At 54.5% G+C, this 21,085-nt stretch overlaps 1 protein-coding gene across 5 annotated transcripts in view; it reads left to right on the forward strand.

Annotated features, from left to right (window-relative positions):
- Nucleotides 1-633: 633 nt before the first annotated feature.
- The window catches only part of GRIN2D (glutamate ionotropic receptor NMDA type subunit 2D), a 56,447-nt gene continuing 35,995 nt past the window's right edge, over nucleotides 634-21,085 (forward strand). Inside the window, exons 1-5 of one of the 5 annotated variants that reach the window (XM_063657248.1) lie at nucleotides 634-866; nucleotides 1,686-1,934; nucleotides 11,668-12,287; nucleotides 20,484-20,598; nucleotides 20,865-21,076. In XM_063657248.1, coding sequence (XP_063513318.1) covers nucleotides 654-866; nucleotides 1,686-1,934; nucleotides 11,668-12,287; nucleotides 20,484-20,598; nucleotides 20,865-21,076 — 1,409 coding nt within the window. In that variant the 5' untranslated portion in view covers nucleotides 634-653. Of the gene's footprint in view, nucleotides 867-1,685; nucleotides 1,935-4,128; nucleotides 5,999-11,667; nucleotides 12,288-20,483; nucleotides 20,599-20,864; nucleotides 21,077-21,085 lie in introns of those variants that run through there. The other 4 variants (XM_063657249.1, XM_054466352.2, XM_054466353.2 and 1 more) reach the window with 4 other exon arrangements.

The raw sequence follows: 21,085 nt of genomic DNA on the forward strand, positions 1-21,085 counted from the left end.
CCACAGATGATGGAGGCCAGGGTCCCTTAATAAAAGAATGGGTGCAGGCATGTTGGTTTCTTCAGAGGGTTGGAAGGACTGGGTACCCAAGGGTGACATCCCTGAGTCTTGGGTCCCTGAGGGTGGCTTGTACGGGGGAGAGTCGGGATGACTGAGCCCTTAAAAGAGACTCTGACTTGGAGGCAGTCCCCAAATTCCTGGGTCCCAGTAGAGAAGGGACTCCTGGGTCTGAGGGAGGAGGGGCTGGGGGGCAGGACTCCTGGGTCCAGGGTCGAGACCTGGTTTTCAGGCCTGGCCTTCTGGGGCAATAAAAGCCACAGATTGTATGGCGAACACTGAAGTCAGGGAAAGGCCTCCTGTTTCCAGAGCCTCAAGGCAGGGCGGGGGCAGAGGGCAGCAAGCCCCAGCCCTGGAGTCTAGCTCTGAAGCTGATGTCTCATACCGGGTTCTGAGTCCCTGCCTGCCCATCCCCAGCCCGACTTCTTCCTCCCTTTTTATTTTCAGCCCCTCACTCCCTTGTCCCAGGAGCAAGGCAGAGGCTGGTAGCTAGGGGTGGTGGGCGGCCCCCTCCCCAAGCCTGGCAGGAGGAGGGGTCCCCAGGGAGGCCAGGAGGGGGGGCTGTGGGTCTCCCGGCAGTGGCGGACGGGGACTGAATGTTAATCGCATCCCAAGTGAGTGTGTGTGTGCGAGAACACAGCGAGTGTGTGAGTCCCTCCCGCTCCAGCTCTTCCAAGCCGCGGCCGCCGCCGCCACCCTCGCCCGCAGCCTCCCGCAGCCTCCCTCGGCCACCGGTGCCTGCTGGGGGGTGTTGCCTGGGTGGGTCCGCCCGGCCCCCAGGGGTCTCTCGAGCGTCTGCCATCTGCCCGGTGAGGATCTGTGTGTCGGGGTGTCTGGGGCTGGCTGGTGGAGGGGGGGTGTGTCTGTAAGCGCTGCGGCGGCCGAGGGAGGGAGGGGTCTGTCTGTCTGTACCGACCCTGAGCCGCCTGCCTGGGTGTCGTGGGGCTCCCACTCCTTCCCCCCAGCCCCCCCAAACCCAGATGGATGGTGTGTACCTGGGTTCTGTGCCTCCTGCCTGCGTCCGGCCAGGCGTCTGGGCGTCCCTGGCTGCCTGTGTCCTCCTGTCTGTCCAAACAGCCCCTATCAGCAGTGGCAGCCTGGCCCCCATTAGACCCCCCACTCTGTGTGTGTGTGTCTGTGTGCGTGTCCCTCCACAAGCTCTGGGGGTGCTTAGGGGGAATCCCAGGGAAGTGAGGTCGTGCGTGTGTGCGTGAGTGTATGTGTGTTTCTGCCTGTGTTTGAGAGTGGGGGAGTCAAGGGGGGATCTAGAGGTGGCCAAGCGAGGAAGGGGCAAGCAGTTCCCCAAGCAGGCAATCTACCGCTCCTCACACACACACACCAGCCACCAGCTTCAGAGGTGACCCAGACAGACAGATAGACACAGATGCTGGAAGGGGGGGTGGGGGGGCTGAGGGCACAAAGCGGGGGTGCGAGTGAGCCAGGGAGAGGCGGGACTGGACACATGGAAAGGGGGGAGGAGCCGGGGCTGAAGCGGCAGAGGGGGGCACCCCGGGTGGGCGGAGGGGGGATCCCCACGGGGTCGGGGCGGCAAGAGGACACCCCGACAGCCTCCGCAATGTCCGGGGCCCAACTTCCAGAGCAACATGTGTAGCCACGTCCTCGTCTAGTCCAGGTGGCCACAACCTTGGGGGAGAGACAGGGCAGGACAGGACCAAGGAAGACGAAGGAGAGACGGAGCCAGGGACAGACAGGAGGTCCGGGCTGCCGCTGCTGCCGCCACCACCACTGCCGCCGCCCCGGGGCCTGCCCCCCGACATTGGCTCTCTGAGCCCTCCTCGGAATCTTGGGGTCACTGGACGCTGGGTTCCGGTCCTGGCCCCCCCGCCGTCCCCCCAACAGAACAGGGTCATGAAAAGGTAAGGTGGGGACAGGGGATGCAGGGATGGTGGTGGGAATGTGCACCCCCAAATCTAGGACAGGGGAAGTTGGCCAGGAGCCCCGTGGAGGGAGGGGGTTTGAATGGTGGGCAGGGGTCTTGACCCCACCTAGCTCCCCTGTCCCTCAGGGACTCTCCTCCACCCTCTCTCTCTCCCTCTCTGAGCCCCTTTTTCCTGAGTCCCTACACCTCAGACCTTTCACGCCCCCATTTCTCTGACACTTGGCTCCCTCTCCCCAGCCCCACATACCTGATGCCCCATATCCCTGTGCCTCCATCTCTCTATCTCACCTTCTCCCTGTACCCCCCTCCCTGCATCAGTCCCCCCATCGCCGGCTGGCCCTCTCTCTCTCCTCTCGCTCTCCCCTCCCATGTCAGAGCTATGAGTCTGCTATTAATACCCCTGCCAAGGACCTTGAGGGCATCCAGGCCCCCAGCACCCCTCGCCCCAAGCTCCCACCCCTTCCTCAAGGTTCTGGAACACCCTTCCAGCCTCTTCCAAGCATCAGGATTCGGGTGGGGAGAGACCGGTGTTGTGTGTGTGTGTTGGGGGGTGAGGGGGGAGGAAACGGGATGCTGTCTGCAGCACAACTCGAGGTTTCGGGGGGAGCTGTTGATCGAAGTGGCCGCTCCTCTCTTCTGTGTTGGATGCTGTGGGGGGCAATGAAGACAGGGACACCCTAGGAATTTCTGGCACCCTCCTCCTCCTCCCCGCTTGGGGACAGGCTGTGCTATGTACAGGATCTAAGTGGGGTGACTAGGGAGGCCAGAGCTGCAGGGGGGCACCCAGGATGTTGGGAAGGATGGGGTTTGAACCAAAAGGGGATCCTTAAGGGAGGAGAGGAGCGGGAACCCAGACTCCTGGGTCCTTCGGGGAAGAGGGGAGCTGGGGACCTGGACTCTTGGTTCCTGCAGGGAGAGGAGGCTGGGCACTGGAGTTCCAGAGTCTTGGGGCAGGAGGGGCCCGGCCTCCTGGGTCCTGGGAAAGAACAGGACCGAATGCCCAGACTCCCAAGGCCTGGGGGAGGAAGGGGCTGCCAGAAGGACTCCTGGGTCTTTACGGGAGGAGGTAGGGGATAGCGCTTCTGTCTGAGGAAGGCAGGCTGGGAGCTCAGTCTCCTGAGTCCCTGACAGGGCAGGGGATGAGAGTCGGGGACTTTAGCCCTATGCAGATGGAAGTGGAAACGGAGGCTCATGAGGAGGTGGAGATGGAGGCGGGTGGGGGGGTTGTCCAGAGGCTGGACTCTGTGATCTCTGAGGGTGTGGGTTCTGGGGGTTGGGCCTTCAGAGTCCTGGAGGACTGGGGATGCCCCTCCTCAGTCCCTGCAGTGGGGGAGGCTGCTCTCCCTAATCCCTGTGGGAAGGAACTGAGCATGCAGCCCCCGTGAGAAGGGTGGGGCTGGGGGCTGCCCTCCTGGGCCTCAGCAGGGAGCGGGACGCGGGGTCCCTAAGAGCAGAAGCTAGGTAGGGATGGGTCTGGGAGAGGCAGAGGAGGGGCTGGAGGGTGAGCAGCCACTGGGAATGGAGGGGAGCGCGAGTGTTAACCCCGCGGGGGCCAGGCCACAGCTGTGGGTTATTTTGGGGCGGAGTGGGGGGGTTATTCTGAGCGCTGATTGAGCCAGCTGCTTGGGGAAGGGCAATGGAAAGGAGGAGCGAAGAGGAGCCAGGATCCGGGAGGGATGGGCATACTAGGAGCCCTCACCCCCTTCCCTGGGGAGACAGGGGCCTGTGATCTCTGGGAAGGTGAGGTGGTGGGCAGAGGGGACAGGCTGTGGCCTCGAGGCAGGGGAGGGGCGGTGGGCCTTTCCCCCACCCTGGCTGTCTGTGGGGTGGACGAGGCCTGCGCTACCATGGCAACCGGACAGGAGCATGACAGCCAGGAGAGAACCCTTCCTTGTCTGGACCCTCACCCCTTCAGGAAGCCCCTAGTGCAGACTCCAGTCCTTCTTTGGGAACCAGGAGTCCAGACTCCCAGTGCCCTCCTCCCTCAGTCCCAGGCAGGACCCAGGAGCCTGGCTCCCAGCCCAACCACCCCAGGCAGCTAGTATTCAACAGGGGGCACAGGAAGAGAGGCTGTATTTCCTCTAATTTACCAAATTGCTCTGGGCTGGGTGCCAGGGACCCCCCCCCCGCCCGCCGCCCCACCCAGCTCTCCACAGCTGTGCCCCCCAACCCCACGTCCCAGCTGGGGCCATGACTCTCTTGCTTTGAGAATGAGGGGACAGGGACAGGAGTAAGGGGACAAAATGGGTTAGGGGTTGTGGTCAGGGTGAGGGGTAAGGTCATGTGGGGATTTTCTCTCCTTGGGGTGCTCCACTAATTTCTCTCTTTCTCTCCCCACACACCTGACCCCTTTTCCCTCTCTCATTTTTTCTCTCCCTTTTTTTCTGCTCCCTCCTGCCACTCGCCTTCCCCGCCTTACTTTCATGTCTGTACTGGGCACCTCCCTGGTGGGGGTCCCGATCTTGGCCTTGCTTCGCTATTTCTGTCCTCCTGTTTTCGCTCCGCTCTGCCTGCCTCCCTCAATCTCAATTCTGTTTCCCCATCCTTTATGTGCGCGTGTCTCTTGGTGGCCTTGGGGTCTCTGTCTCCCTCTTCCTGCCTTGCTGTCTTCTTCTCTGTCCAACTTTCTTGCCTCGCTTATCTCTTCCCGCCTCTATCATCCTCTCCCTCGGCCTTCCTCATTCCTGTTTCTGTCACTCCGTCCTCTCTCTCTCCGTCTTCTCCCTGTCTCTGTTGCTTCTTCCGTCTCTCTCCTTCTTCCTGCCGCTCCTTCCCTCCCCGTCTCCCTGGATCCCTCTCTGCTCCTATCTTGATCCCATCTCTGTGGGTGTCCCCATCCCCACCTTGTCCGTCTATCTTCCTCTCTCTCCCCTCTTACCTCTGTATCTTCCCCTGACCCCATTATCCACCCTCGTCTTTGCATCTCCCCCAATCCCATACTCCACTTCTTCCTATCTCTGTCTCGCCCTATCTCTGCGTCTCTCCCTGTTTCACCTCTTCCTCTGGTGTTTCTTCCCCACCTCTCCCTTCCACCTCCCTCTGCTGTGTCTGTCTCTCCCTCTGTCTCTGCTTGTCTCTCCTCCATCTCTCTCTCCCTCTGTCTCTCCCTCTCTCCCCTCCATCTCTCTCTTCCTCTGTCTGTCTGTCTCTCCTCCATTTCTCTCTCCCTCTGTCTCTGCTTGTCTCTCCTCCATCTCTCTCTCCCTCTGTCTCTCCCTCTCTCTCCCCTCCATCTCTCTCTTCCTCTGTCTGTCTCTCCTCCATTTCTCTCTCCCTCTGCCCGTCTCTCCCTCTCTGCCTGTCTCTTCTCCATCTCTCTCCCTCTGCCCGTCTCTCCCTCTCTCTGTCTCTCTCCCTTCCATCTCTCTCGTCCTCCGTTCCTGTCTCTCCCTCTGTTCCATCACCCCGACCGCTCCCTGTCCTCCCCATCTCGGCGCCTGTCCCTCGCTGCATCTCCTCCTCTGTGCGTCTCTTTATCTCGTCTCCCTGTCTCTGCGTCTCCCGTCTGTGCCTCCCTCTCCTCCCCGTCTCTCCCGGTCCCGGCGCTCAGAGGCCGCCCGGCAGGGCCCGCAGGCGATGCGCGGCGCCGGTGGCCCCCGCGGCCCTCGGGGCCCCGCTAAGATGCTGCTGCTGCTGGCGCTGGCCTGCGCCAGCCCGTTCCCGGAGGAGGCGCCGGGGCCGGGCGGGGCCGGTGGGCCCGGCGGCGGCCTCGGCGGGGCGCGGCCGCTCAACGTGGCGCTCGTGTTCTCGGGGCCCGCGTACGCGGCCGAGGCTGCACGCCTGGGTCCGGCCGTGGCGGCGGCGGTGCGCAGCCCGGGCCTAGACGTGCGGCCCGTGGCGCTGGTGCTCAACGGCTCGGACCCGCGCAGCCTCGTGCTGCAGCTCTGCGACCTGCTGTCGGGGTTGCGCGTGCACGGCGTGGTCTTCGAAGACGACTCGCGCGCGCCCGCCGTCGCGCCCATCCTCGACTTCCTGTCGGCGCAGACCTCGCTGCCCATCGTGGCCGTGCACGGCGGCGCCGCGCTCGTGCTCACGCCCAAGGTGCGCGCGACCGGGGGCGGGGCGGGGCCACAGGAGGGGCGGGGCCAGCCGCTGAGGGGCGGGTCTGGGACAGCCAGCGGGGGCGGGGCCTAGAGGGGGCAGGGACTGTCCTGTGGGTCCGCGTCTGGGACAAGGTGGGCCCAGATGGCAGGCAGGGCTTAGGGCTAGGTTAGAGGCGGGTCTGACTTGGAGGGGGCTGGTCTATAGGGTAAGCTGGGCCTTTAGGGTCAGAAAGAGGCCAGTCCTCGATAATCAGAGTATAGGGAGGACTTGGGCCCATTCATTGTAGGTAAGGGTCTGTGGAAAAGGCGAGTCGAGGGAAGGGTTAGGGGCTGGGAACGAAAAGGGACTAGCCCCAAATGGCAAAATCTGAGGGAGGGGTGGGACCTAGGATCAGCACAGGAAGAAGTCAATTGAAAAGGAATGGGCCTGAGTGCGGTGGCTGACGCCTGTAATCCCAGCGCTTTGGAAGGCCGAGGCCGGCGGATCACTTGAGGTCACAGGAGTTTGAGACCAGCCTGGCTAACATGGTGAAACCCCGTCTCTACTAAAAATACAAAAATTAGCCGGGCGTTGTGGCGGGCGCCTGTAATCCCAGCTACTCGGGAGGGTGAGGCAGGAGAATTGCTTGAATCCGGGAGGCGGAGGCTGCGGTGAGCCGAGATCGTGCCACTGCAGTCCAGCCTGGGCGACACAGTGAGACTCTGTCCAAAAGAAAAAGAAAAGGAATGGAGTTCAGAAAGAAAGGGGCGAAGTCTAATGGACAGGTGGCAGCCAGGAAGTATCAGAGGTATCAGGTACCAAGGACAAAGTTTGGGGAGGCGTTCGGCCGGTTGAGCATAGGGTCTAGAAGTCAGCCAGGGATGGAGGAGCCATCTTCTAAGTGGAAGAGTCGGAAAAGAGGAGGAGTCATTAGAGAGAGGAGGACAGGCAAGGGGTAGAACCAGGAAGCAAGGAATTGAGATTTGGGGCGAGGCCGGTCAGGGAAGGAATGAGTCAGAAAAGGGGGCGGGGTTAGCCAGTTGGGGGGCGGGGCCAGATAGGGGCAGGCCTAAGCATTCTAATAAAGGGGTGGGTCTAGGGAGGAAGCCGGTCCTGAGAGTAGGGTTTGAGAAGGGGCATACCCCGCTGTGAGGTGTGGAAAGCGAGAGTCCAGAGGATGGGGAGGAGGATGAAGGCTTATGGTGGAGGCTGACCCAGCCAATGAGAGATCAAAGCCAGGAGCCTGCTGGGAAGGGATGGTAGAGGCTGGAGCTGGCCAGAGCCTGGAGAAAGACCTGACTCCCAAGGGCACAGAAGGGGCCAGTTGTAGCGGACCTCTGGTAGAGAAGGAGAGAATTGGACCAAGCCTGCTCTGTGGATTGAGAATGGGTCAGCTAGGAGGTGCGGCCTGAGAAGGGGCGGGGCCTCTACAGAGGTGGGGGCCAGTGCAACCCAGAGGTGGGACCAGTGCAACCCAGAGGTGGAGCTTCATTCAATCTGCCCATTCCCTGCTGTGCGGGCCTGTGGCTGTGTGACTGCATCACTATTGTATGCAGAGGCTCGTAGTTCTCTCCTGTCCAGAGAGTTCTGGGAAGGACCTCTGTCCAACTTTCTTGTTCTCTTTGGCATGGTACTTTTCAGAGATTTGTAGGTAGATGCCCTGGGAGGCGAACTTATTTCTTAACTGCCACTTCCAAGGCATACTCAAAAGACGTGATCCCTCGTGCCTTCATTGCTGCTGAGAAGTGTGGTCCGCTCTGTTTCATTGTCCGCTGGGCACTGCGGTCGGCTCGGTGTAAGCCCATAGCATTCTGGGAAATGTAGTCCCCGTGCTGCCCCTGGATAGAAGAAAGAGTGATCTTCACAGCTCCATCTGTGCCCCATTGAATGCTGGGAATGTGGTCCCCTCAGCACACCTCCACCTGCTGAAGGAAGAGGTTTTCCTTGCATTACAATAAGACCTCATTTCCGGCCAGGTGCAGTGGCTCACACCTGTAATCCCAGCACTTTGGGAGGCCGAGGCGGGCGGATCACCTGAGGTCAGGAGTTTGAGGCCAGCCTGGCCAACATGGAGAAACCCCATCTCTACTGAAAATACGAAAATTAGCCGGGCGTGGTGGCGCGTGCCTGTAATCCCAGCTACTCAGGAGGCTGAGGCAGGAGAATCGCTTGAACCTGGGAGGTGGAGGTTGCAGTGAGCCGAGATTGCAGTGAGCCGAGATCTTGCCACTGCACTCCAGCCTGGGGGAACAGAGTGAGACTGGTCTCAAAAAAAAACAATAAATAAAAAGACCTCATTCCCTCAGGACAACTGCAGTATCCCCTATGCGCCTAGGGAGAAAGCCCACTTGCTGTTCTCATTGCATTACAGGAAGATTTATTGAGAGCTGATTCTGTGCCAGGGCTGTTTTAATTCCTGGGGAATACAGTTCTAGAGGGGGAAAAAAAAGGAGAGGGAGACAAGGTCCCTGCCTTATAGAGCTTGCATTTTAATGGTGAGACAGACAAAACCAGTAACAGTAAAATCTGGTTGTCCTGGAGGAAATCAACACAGGATGTTGTAATGACTGAGGATGGAATTTCAATAGATGGCAGTCAGGGGAGGCCTCCCTGAGGTGGTGACACCTGAGCTGGAGGTGTCAGGTGGAGATCTGGCATGGAGGAGTTAGGGAAAAGTGTCCCCAGGAGAGGCAACAACAAAGGACAAAGCCCTTGAAGCAGGAAGGAGCTTGATATATTTGAGGAAGAGCAAGAAGGGAGAGTGGCTGGAGCCCATTGGGGGATTGGGGTGGCAGGAGATGAGGTCAGAGAAGCAACAGGGGCCAGTTCATGCAGGGCCTTGGGGCCACAGTGAGGACTTTGGCTTTGATTCTGAGGTAGAATCACTGGAAGGTTTTCAACTGAGAAGGGATGTGATCCAATTAATATTTTGAAACAATCACTCTGGCTGCTATTTGGAGAATAGACTGGAAGATGCAAGATTGAAAACAAAGATAGGCTGGGCGCAGTGGCTCATGCCTAGAATCCCACCACTTTGGGAGGCCAAGGCAGGTGGATCACTTGAGGTGACGAGTTTGACACCAGCCTGGCCAACATGGTGAAACCTCCCTCTACTAAAAATACAAAAATGATCTGGGCATGGTGGTGCATGCATGTAATCCTAGCTACTTGGGAGGCTGAGGCAGGAGAATCGCTTGAACTCAGGAGGTGGAGGTTGCAGTGAGGCAAGATCTCGCCACTGCACTTCAGCCTGGACAACAGAGCAAAACTCGAAAGAAAGAGAGAAAGAGAAGAAAAGAAAGAAAGAAAGAAGGAAGGAAGGAAGGAAGGAAAGAAAGAAAGAGAAAAGAAAGAAGGAAAGAAAGAAAAGAAAAAAGAAAGAAAAAGAAAGAGAGAAAAGAAAACAGAGATGGTTGGGAAAGTTGTAGATAGCTGGGCAAGAAAGGGTGACAATGAGAGCTGTGACAGTGATGGCAGTGAGGAGTGGACAACTGGAGCTATCTTTGAACGTAGAGCTAAGAAGACTTGGAGATGGCTGGATGTGTGAGGGAAAGAAAGGGAAAGGATGATTTAGGTTTGGGGCCTGAGCATCAGGGTGAATGAGAGAGAGAGGAAAAAAAAGGCAGCTGCTCTTTATTCCTTTAGATTCTTTACTCCTTTACGAGAGAGAGAGAGAGAGAGAGAGAGAGAATAGGCAACAGGCTTGAGATAGGGGAAAGATCAAGCAATCTGTTTTTGACATGCTAATTTTGAGACACCTCTTGGAAATCCAAGAGGAGATATTGAATAAAAAGGAGGATAGGGGCCAGGCACGGTGGCTGACACCTGTAATCCCAGCACTTTGGGAAGCCGAGGCAGGCAGGTCACTTGAGTTCAGAAGTTCGAGACCAGCCTGGCCAACATGGTGAAACCCTGTCTCTACTAAAAATAAAAAAATTAGCTGGGTGTGATTGCATGTGCCTGTAATCCTAGCTACTCAGGAGGCTGAGGCAGGAGACTTGCTTGAACCCAGGAGGCAAAGGTTGCAGTGAGTGAAGATGGTGCCATTGCACTCCAGCCTGGGCAACAGAGGAAGACTCTGTCTCAAAAAAAAAAAAAAAAAGAAAAAAAAGAAAAGAAAGGCTGGGGGATAGATTTGTCTGGAGCTCACATGAGAGTTTGCGAATGAGGACAGGAGCCATTAGCATATCCAGCACTGTTCAATAAAACTTTCCGCAAAGATGAAGCTGTTCTATAGCTGCTCTGTCCGATTTGAAAGCCACAAGCCACATGTGGCTGTTGAGTACTTGACATGTGGTTAGTGCAACCAGAAAACTAACTTTTAAATTCTATTGAACATTTTTTTCCTCTGGTCCTTGATTCAGGATAAATTTTATTTAATTTTAATTAATTTGAATTTGAATAGCTATGAGTGGCTAACAGCCACCATATTGGATAGCATGGGAGACAGTATTTAAACTCATGGGCCTGGTTGAGATCACCAGGGAGAGAAGAGAACACTAAGGCACCCCTACATTTAGAATTCTGGCTGAGGAAGAAGGACCAGCAAAGGAGGCAGAGGAAGAGGTGACAGACAGGTAGGAGGAAAACCAAAGAAGGGAAAGGACACTCTGCAAAGCTTCTTCCAGTAGGGAAATACCATCAGCACCCTCATTGCATCTTTGCATGCTGGGAGATGTAGTCTCCTCACTGCCTTCAGGGAACCAGTCCCTCTCAGTGGCTGCTGGGGGCTGTAGTTCCCTTACCGGATGCTGGTTGTATTAATGACAGTGATGTTAGCTGCCGGAACAGATGAACCCCCAAATCTCAGTGGATCACCCAACAGGAGGTTGTTTCTCATTCATATAAAATCCAGGCCAGGCGCAGTGGCTCACGCCTGTAATCCCAGCACTTTGGGAGGCCAAAGCGGGTGGATCATCTGAGGTCAGGAGTTCAAGACCAGCCTAGCCAACATGGAGAAAACCCGTCTCTACCAGAAATACAAAAATTAGTAGGGCGTGGTGGCACATGCCTGTAGTCCCAGCTACTCGGGAGGCTGAGGCAGGAGAACTGCTTGAACCCGGGAGGCAGATGTTGCAGTGAGCCAAGATTGTGCCATTGCACTCCAGCCTGGGCAACAAGAGTGAAATTCCATCTCAAAAAAAAAAAAAAAAAAAAAAAAAAAAAAAAAAATCCAAACAGGTGTTCCTGATTGGAGGTGGCTTTCCTCCATGTGGTGACTCGGGGTTTCAGGCTCGCACCCTCTTGTGGCTCTGTAATCCCCTTCAGAGGACTTCAGAGTTCTCTTCTGGGGCCTCTGCATCTGCCCTCAGACAGGGAAAAGAGTAAGCTTCAAGAGTAAGGTTTTATTAGGCTGGGCGCGGCAGGAGAATCACTTGAACCCAGGAGGCGGAGGTTGCAGTGAGCCAAGATCATGCCGCTGCTCACCAGCCTGGGCGACAGAGCAAGATTCTGTCTCAAAAAAAAAAAAAAAAAAAAAAGTAAGGTTTTATGGATGAGTCTAGAAAACTCAGTCACGTGGCTAAACCTAATCTAGATCTAGCCCTGTGCCCCAGGAGGAAAAGGAGATGGGTTTAGTGAACCTATCTAGTCAGTCTGCCATATTGGGAGCTGTGGTCCCCTTATTCATTGCTGAGAAATAAGGTCCCCACATCGGCAGGCCTGACATCCTCCTCCGTCCCTGGCAGGAGAAGGGCTCCACCTTCCTGCAGCTGGGCTCCTCCACCGAGCAACAGCTTCAGGTCATCTTTGAGGTGCTGGAGGAGTATGACTGGACGTCCTTTGTAGCCGTGACCACGCGTGCCCCTGGCCACCGGGCCTTCCTGTCCTACATCGAGGTGCTGACTGACGGCAGTCTGGTGGGCTGGGAGCACCGCGGAGCGCTAACGCTGGACCCTGGGGCGGGCGAGGCGGTGCTCAGTGCCCAGCTCCGCAGTGTCAGCGCGCAGATCCGCCTGCTCTTCTGCGCCCGAGAGGAGGCCGAGCCCGTGTTCCGCGCAGCTGAGGAGGCTGGCCTCACTGGATCTGGCTACGTCTGGTTCATGGTGGGGCCCCAGCTGGCTGGAGGCGGGGGCTCTGGGGCCCCTGGTGAGCCCCCTCTCCTGCCAGGAGGCGCCCCCCTGCCTGCCGGGCTGTTTGCAGTGCGCTCGGCTGGCTGGCGGGATGACCTGGCTCGGCGAGTGGCAGCTGGCGTGGCCGTAGTGGCCAGAGGTGCCCAGGCCCTGCTGCGTGATTATGGTTTCCTTCCTGAGCTCGGCCACGACTGTCGCGCCCAGAACCGCACGCACCGCGGCGAGAGTCTGCATAGGTGAGTGGGGCTGGAATGGGAGGGGTGTGGGAGGGTTCCCAGAGCCTAATTACCTGCAGTATTCACTGAATGAGTGGCTCAAATGGGCCACATCTGGTCTTTGAGCCTCAGTTTTCTTTTCTGTAAAGTGGGTGCAATTGGGTCTCTTTTCTGAGGTTAAATCAAGTAATTTGGAAAAAGCACCTGAGAAAAAGTGAGGGTATTACTATATTTCGTGACTCTAAGATGCATAATTTTTCACATTTTAATGTCTTTGAAAACGAGATGTTCTTATAATTGATGGCTTATCATGGCTTAATTGGCGGCACTTTTGTCTTTCTTTGTGGTACATCTTATAATTGAGAGCATTTTAGATTTAGTCTAAATACCTAGACTATAAACTGAGCTTCAGTAGCAAAAAAGACCCGACAATCCAGCGGCCCAGATGAGGTCGAAGTTTGTTCCTCTCTCACATAACAACCCAGAGAGGAGCATTCCTGGTTATCAGGAGACTGCTGCTCCATGTGATCATTCAGGGACCCAGGATTCTCCCCCGCTGTTGCTCTGGCATCTCTGCATGGTCGAAGTGGGTCGTGGGGATGTCTGAATTGTAGCTCATGAGAAGGGGAAAAGAGAGTAAGTGGACAGCAAGCACTTGCCTTTTGAGTAAGTGAGGCAGAAAAGACACGCCTCATACCTTACTGTTGAGAAGGTAGTCATATGGTCAGGGCTGACTTACTGGTTGTTGACAGTGGTGTCCATTCTGATTGGCTAGACGTCTATTGGAATTAGCTAGACGTCTATTCTGATGAGCTAGACGTCTATTCTGATTGACTAGAGGTCCATTCCCATAGGCTAGACGTCCATTCCTGGCTAGACGTCCATTCTGATTGGCTAGCGCCTGTGCAGCGTGGATTGCTAGATATTTTGAATATTACTCCCGCACATGGCCTAGGCCAACTGCAAGAAAGGCTGGGAAATGTCAGTCCCAGCTGGACAGGTGTGTGCCCAACTTATGCACTATTATTTTAGAAGAGGAGAACAGAGTTTGTTGGAAAACAGCATCTCCACAATAGGAAGCTCTGGGAGTGGAAAAATTGATAAGTTTGGTCACAGAACAGTGAAAAGAGAGACCTTTAATCCTGAACGAGGATGAGGTGAATTTGGGAAGAGATGATGGGTGGGGAAGAAGACCTAAGAGAGGGTAATTGAGAACTGGTGACTTGGGAATCAGGATCCCCGAAAAAGAGAATGAGAAAAGCATCCCTTCTTCATAAATACTTACTGAGCACCCGCTAGGAACTAGGGCTCATGCTGGGCGCTGGGAACATAGATGAATAAGACCATGAACTTATTCTTCAAAGAACGCAGGGTCTTGTAAGAGTGGCAGACAGGGACGGGGATAATGGCAACGCAGCATGATGCTTGCAGTAATGGAGGTCACGCGGGCATGGCGGGGGCACGGGGAGGAGCACTGGCTAAGCCAGGAGATTTTCGGATGCATGAAGCAGAGTCTCATTGGAGTTTCCTTAGGGAAAAGGGGGTTTATTGGAAAAATAAACACACAGAGGAATGAGAAGCCAGGAATTGAGGCTAAGCCTGGGGACAGCTACTCTTTCAGCTCTTTCTGGTTCTTTCTTTTTTTCTTTTTCTTTCTTTCTTTTTTCTCTTTTTTTCTTTTTTTTTTTTTTTTTTTTTTGAGACAGAGTCTCACTCTGTCGCCCAGCTGGAGTGCAATGGCTTGATCTGGGCTCACTGCAACCTCCACCTCCCGAGTTCAAGCGATTCTCCTGCCTCAGCCTCCTGAGTAGCCGGGGTTACAGGCACGTGCCACCATGCCCAGCTAAATTTTTTGTATTTTTAGTAGAGACGCCATGTGGGTCAGGCCAGTCTCGAACTCCTAACCTCAAATGAACTGCCCGCCTCGGCCTCCCAAAGTGCTGGGATTCCAGGTGTGAGCCACTGAGCCCGGCTGGTTCTGTCCTTCTTATTCTATGCTTTCTCCCTCCCTCCCTCTGTCCATTTCCTCTCTCTCTCTCTCTCTCTTTGTTTCTCAGGCTTGCCTCTCCCAGGGGCTGTTCAGTTCTTTACCCCGAATTTCTTCTCCCTCATAACTTCAGCTCTTGCTGGTCACAACTCATCCCTCCAGATCTCATAGCAAAATGTCATTCCAAGAGAGGAAATGTATTAGCCTCAGTCTGCCTTCCAAACCAGGTTGCACAAGTCACAAGTAAGCCTGTGGAGTCAGGAAGGTTTCTAGGAGAAGGTATCTGAGCTGTGACCTGAGGGATGAATTGCTCATTGATTCATTTATTGATTGAAATGCTGTTTATTGAAAGTCTACTATGTGCCAAGCATTGCTTTAAGCACAGGGTATATATAGTGTTAAATAAGGTCCCTGCTCTCTCAGAGCTTACAATCTAATAAAAGAGAAACGCAATGAGCAAATAAGTAAAGAAAAGGAAATATCAAGCAGGCAATAACTTCTGCTATGAAAATCAAACTGGGGAATGTGATAAGAAATGCATAGGGGGCTATGCTAGGTGGGGTGGTCAGGAAAGGCCTTTCTGAATAGGTGAAATTTGGAGGTTAAAAAACATGGATAGGCCGGGCTGTGGCTCATGCCTGTAATCTCAGCACTTCGGGAGGCTGAGGCAGGAGGATCGCTAGAGGCCAGGAGTTCCAGGCCAGCCTGGGTAACATAGTGAGAACTCCATCTCCACAAAAAATTTAAAAATTAGCTGGGCGTTGGACGGGCGTGGTGGCTCACGCCTGTAATCCCAGCACTTTGGGAGGCCGAGGCGGGCGCATTACAAGGTCAGGAGATCGAGACCATCCTGGCTAACAGGGTGAAACCCTGTCTCTACTAAAAATACAAAAAATTAGCCAGGCGTGGTGGCAGGCGCCTGTAGTCCCAGCTACTTAGGAGGCTGAGGCAGGAGAATGGCGTGAACCCGGGAGGCGGAGCTTGCAGTGAGCCGAGATGGAGCCACTGCACTCCAGCCTGGGCGACAGAGGGAGACTTCGTCTCAAAAAAAAAAAGAAATCTGGGCGTGGTAGTGTGTGCCTGTAGTCCTAGCTACTTGGGAGGCTGACATGGGAGGATCACTTGAGCCTTGGAGATCGAGGCTGTAATGAACTGTGATCTCTTCACTGCAGTCCAGCCTGTGCAACAAAGTGAGACCCTGTTTCTAAAATAATTTAAAAAATTAAAATTTAAGAAATAGGTAGGCAAGGTGTGGTGGCTCACGCCATTAATCTCAGGGCTTTGGGAGGCTGAGGTGGGCGGATCACTTGAGGTCAGGAGTTCAAGACCAGCCTGGCCAACACAGGGAAACGCCGTCTCTACTAAAAACTACAAAACATAGCCGGGCGTGGTGGCAGCCGCCTGTAATCCTAGCTGATTGGGAGGCTGAGGCAGGAGAATCACTTGAAGCTGGGAGGCGAAGGTTGCAGTGAGCCGAGACCGCACCACCGCACTCCAGCCTCAGTGACAGAGCAAGACTCTGTCTTAAAAAAAAAAAAAAAAAGAGAGAGAGAAAGAAAGCAATGGATAAAGCGAAGGAGCCAAGTATAGGAAGATCTCAGTGAAGGGAGAGGGAACAGCAGGTGCAAAGGCTCTGGGGCTGGAACTGCCTTGTCTTAGTCTGTTTTGTGTTGCTATGACAGAATATCATAGGCTGGGTAATTATAATGAACAGAAATTTGTTGGCTCTTGGTTCTGGAGGCTGGGAAGTCCAATATCAAGATGTCACCGTCTGGTGAGGGTCTTCTTTCAGCATCATTACATGATGGAAGGCATCACATGGCAAAGGCAAAGAGAGGAGTGGGGGAAGATCAAGCAAACCCACTCCTGCCACCGCAGCATTAGTTCATTCGTGAGGGCACTGGAGGCCACATGACCTAAATGCTTCTTAAAGGTTCCACCTCCTAATTCCCAATACCATCACAATGGCAATGGCAATTAAATTTCCTTTATTTTTTTTTTTTTGAGATGAAGTCTCACTCTGTTGCCCAGGCTGGAGTGCAGTGGTGTGATCTTGGCTCATTGCAACCTCCACCTCCTGGATTCAAGCGATTCTCCTGCCTCAGCCTCCCGAGTAGCTGGGACCACAGATGCCTGCCACCACACCTGGCTAATGTATTTTTGTAGAGATGGGGTTTCACCATGTTGGCCAGGCTGCTCTCAAACTCCTGACCTCAGGTGATCCACCCACCTCAGCCTCCCAAAGTGCTGGGATTACGGGCGTGAGCCACTGCACCCGGCCATAAATTTCAATATGAGTTTCAGAGCGGACAGACATCCAAATCATAGCTTGCCTGTTTGGAAACCTGTTTGGGAGCCTGCAATGCTGGTGTGGCTAGAACATAGTGGGAAAGGGGAAGGAAGGTATGAGTAGCGGATGGAGAGGGTTGCAGGGCCCAGCTTGTGAAGGGCCTTTAGGCCAGGGGCAGGGGTTTGGACTTGATTCTTTTTTTTTTTTTTTGAGACAGAGTCTCACTCTCTTGCCCTGGCTGGAGTGCAGTGGCGCGATCTCGGCTCACTGCAACCTCAACCTCCCTCCCGGGTTTAAGTGATTCTCCTGCCTCAGCCTCCTGAATATCTGGGATTACAGGTGCCCGCCACCATGCCCGGCTAATTTTTGTATTTTTAGTAGAGACGGGGTTTCACCACGTTGGCCAGGCTGGTCTAAAACTACTGACCTCAAGTGATCCACCCCCCTCAGCCTCCCAAAGTGCTGGAATTACAGGCGTGAACCACTGCGCCCGGCCTGGACTTGATTCTGAGAGTAGCAGGGAGTTCACTGGAAATAGTATTCCCGTCAGGGGAAACGAGCATGTGCAAAAACCCAGAGGGGAGAGAAACTTGGGCAGATGGTGGGACCACAATAGTTCCGAGCAGACGAAGGCCACTGAATTAGGAGTCAGAGTGACAGGCCAGGCGCAGTGGCTCACGCCTGTAATCCCAGCACTTTGGGAGGCCGAGGCGGGCGGATCATGAGGTCAAGAGATTGAGACCATCCTGGCCGACATGGCAAAACCCTGTCTCTACTAAAAATACACCAATCAGCTGGGCATGGTGGTGCATGCCTGTAATCCCAGCTACTCGGGAGGCTGAGGCAGTAGAACCGCTTGAACCCTGGAGGCGGAGGTTGCAGTGAGCTGAGATCATGCCACTGCACTCCAGCCTGGGCAACAGAGTGAGACTCTGACTCAAAAAAAAAAAAAAAAAAGGAGTCTGAGTGACAAGGCTAGGAGGTGGGTGGCACCAGGCCTTTGCCTTCAATGCAGGTTGAGAGGCCTGGATCTGTTCCACAGCACTGGCGAGCCAGGGGTGGGTTATGAGCAGGAGACGGGTGGCGTGAGTTTTGGGTATAGAAAGATGCCTCTGGGACCTGGTGGGGAACAGACTGGAGTAGAGAGATTGGAGGCTGGAGGCCAGGTAGGAGGCTGGGTGAGGGTCTAGGAGGGCTGTGGGGAGGCACAGAAGAAGACAGGGCAGAGAGAGCCCCAGGCCAGGAAGAAGGAGACCTGGGGACCGACAGGCTGGGTAGGGGGAGGGAGGAAGGCAGCTGAGAGTCTAGTCCAGTGACTGGGTGGATGACATGAGAGGCAGTCAGAGTATACAAGGTGATGTTGCATAGTGAAGATATTGAGGAGTCCAGGGACACCCCCTGCCATCCCCGGCCCTGGGCCCTTCTAATCAGAGGAAGAGACATTTGAGCTCAGTCTTTAAGACACATAGAGTTGGTCAAGGCCGGGTACAGTGGCTTGTGCCAGTAATCCCAGCACTTTGGGAGTTCAAAGCAAGTAGATCATCTGAGTTTGGAACATGGCGAAACCTCGTCTCTACCAAAAATACAACAATTAGTTGGGCGTGGCGGTGCTCATTTAAAGTCCCAGCAGCTTCTCAGGAGGCTGAGGTGGAAGGATCACTTGAGCCTGTGAGGCAGAGCTTGCAGTGAGCCAAGATCACGCCATTGCACTCCAATCTGGGTAACAGAGTGAGACCCCGTCTCAAAATAATAATAATAATAACAACAACAATAATAATAATAATAATAATAATAATAATAATAGGCCGGGCACGGTGGCTCACGCCTGTAATCCTAGCACTTTGGGAGGCCGAGGTGGGCAGATCACAAGGTGAGGAGTTCAAGACCAGCCTGACCAACATGGTGAAACCCTGTCTCTACTAAAAATACAAAATTAGCTGGGCGCGGTGGTGCTTGCCTGTAATCCCAGCTACTCAGGAGGCTGACGCAGGAGAATCGCTTGGACCTGGGAGGCGGAGGTTCCAGCGAGCTGAGATTGCACCATTGCACTCCAGCCTGGGTGACAGACTAAGACTCCATCTCAATAAATAATAAATAAATAAATAAATAAATAAATAAATAAATAAATAAGAAGAAGAGTTGGTCAGGATAACGGGTGGTATAAGGGTTTTCAGGCAGAGAGAACAGCATCTGCAAAGTCCTAGAGATAAGAAATTACTTGACATGTTTGGGAGACACCTTGCATCCAGTGTTGATAGAGAAAAAAAAGAATTTTGGGGTGAAAAGAGTTTGAAGTTTGAGAGTGGGAACTCTCAGAGATGCGGCTTCAGAGGAAGGCAAAGCCAGAACAAAAACAGACTCTAGGGGCCTGGCACAGTGATTCACACCTGTAATCACACCACGTTGGGAGGTTGAGGTGGGAGGATCACTTGAACTCAGGAGTTCAAGACCAGCCTGGGAAAAATAGTGAGACCCTATTTCTACTTAAAAAAAAAAAAAGAGGCCGGGCGCGGTGGCTCATGCCTGTAATCCCAGCACTTTGGGAGGCCGAGGTAGGCGGATCACAAGGTCAGGAGATCAAGACCATCCTGGCTAACACGGTGAAACCCCGTCTCTACTAAAAAAAATATAAAAAATTAGCTGGGTGTGGTGGTGGGCGCTTGTAGTCCCAGTTACTTGTGAGGCTGAGGCAGGAGGATGGCGTGAACCTAGGAGGTGGAGCTTGCAGTGAGCCAAGATCGCATACATACATACATACATACATAAAAATTTAAAAAAAAGAAAAGAAAGAAAGAAAAAGAAAGAGGCGGGCCAGGCCAGGCGCAGTGGCTCACGCTTGTAATCCCAGCCCTTTGGGAGGCTGAGGCGGGTGGATCACCTGAGGTCATGAGTTTGAGACCACCCTGGTCAACATGGTGAAACCCTGTCTGTACTAAAAATACAAAAAATTAGCCGGGCATGGTGGTGGGCGCCTGTAATCCCAGCTACTTGGGAGGCTGAAGCAGGAGAATTGCTTGAACCCGGGAGGCAGAGGTTGCAGTGAGCTGAGACCACACCATTGCACTCCAGCCTGGGCAACAAGAGTAAAACTCTGTCTCAAAAAACAAAAACAAAAACAAACAAAAAACCACGCATTAAAAAAAAAAAAGAAAGAAAGAGGAGGGCATGGTGACTCATGCCTGTAATCCCAACAGTTTGGGAGGCTGAGGCAGGTGGATCACTGAGGCTGAGGTCAGGAGTTCTAGACCAGTCTGGCCAACATGGTGAAACCCTGTCTCTACTAAAAATACAAAAATTAGCTGGACATGGTGGTGCATACCTGCAATCCCAGCTACTCAGGAGGCTGAGGCAGGAGAATTGCTTGAACCCAGGAGGCGGAGGTTACAGTGAGCGAAGATCACGCCACTGCACTCCAGCCTGGGTGACAGAGAGAGACTCTGTCTCAAAAAACAAAACAAAAACAAAAACAAACAAAATATTAGCCAGGCATGGTGGTGCATGCCTATAAACCCAGCTACTTGGGAGGCTGAGGCAGGAGAATCACTTGAACCCAGGAAATGGAGGTTGCAGTGAGCCAAGATCATACCACTGCACTCCAGCCTGGGCGACAGAGCAAGACTCTGTCTCGAAAAAAAAAAAAGAAAAAAGAAAAATAGTGAAACCCCATCTCTACTTAAAGAAAGAAAGAAAAGGGGACTCTAGGGCCTCAACACCAAGCTGAAAGAGAGTCTGGAACCTTATCCTGGGGGGCACTGGGCAGCCAAGGGGAGGGTGCTGAGCAGGGAAGGGGTATATTCGCGTTTTTGAGACCTTGGAGGTAAAAGAAGAGAGATTCCAGCTGGGGGCTGGGGCTGGTCTGCAGAAAGGGGACTTTCTCTGCCTTCTACTGCCAAGGTCCAGCCCAGGCCCCAGCATGTCCCCTTTCCCTCCTCCTGGGCAGGTACTTCATGAACATCACGTGGGATAACCGGGATTACTCCTTTAATGAGGACGGCTTCCTAGTGAACCCCTCCCTGGTGGTCATCTCCCTCACCAGAGACAGGACGTGGGAGGTGGTGAGTCGTAGCCCAGACCTCGGGCATGGCAGAGGGTGTGGACCCCTGCATCCTGGCAGAGGGTGAGCCTGAGGTCGTGGACTAAGAGGGAGGAGGGGACGAGGAGCCTGGACTCCTGGGTCCTGGGATCTGAAGGTGGGAGGGGCTCCTGGGTCTTGGAGGAAGCTGCTGCCCACACACCTAGGTCTGAGGGAAGAGGATCGTGGAGGCCAGGATACACCGGGAAGTCTCCCCAGGAAGCCTGACTCTCTTTCCCTTTGGCCAAGGTGGGCAGCTGGGAGCAGCAGACGCTCCGCCTCAAGTACCCGCTGTGGTCCCGCTATGGTCGCTTCCTGCAGCCAGTGGACGACACGCAGCACCTCACGGTGGCCACGCTGGAGGAAAGGCCGTTTGTCATCGTGGAGCCTGCAGACCCCATCAGCGGCACCTGCATCCGAGACTCCGTCCCCTGCCGGAGCCAGCTCAACCGAACCCACAGGTGACAGCT

Source organism: Pongo pygmaeus, chromosome 20, assembly GCF_028885625.2.
Source record: "Pongo pygmaeus isolate AG05252 chromosome 20, NHGRI_mPonPyg2-v2.0_pri, whole genome shotgun sequence".
Lineage (NCBI taxonomy): Eukaryota > Metazoa > Chordata > Mammalia > Primates > Hominidae > Pongo > Pongo pygmaeus.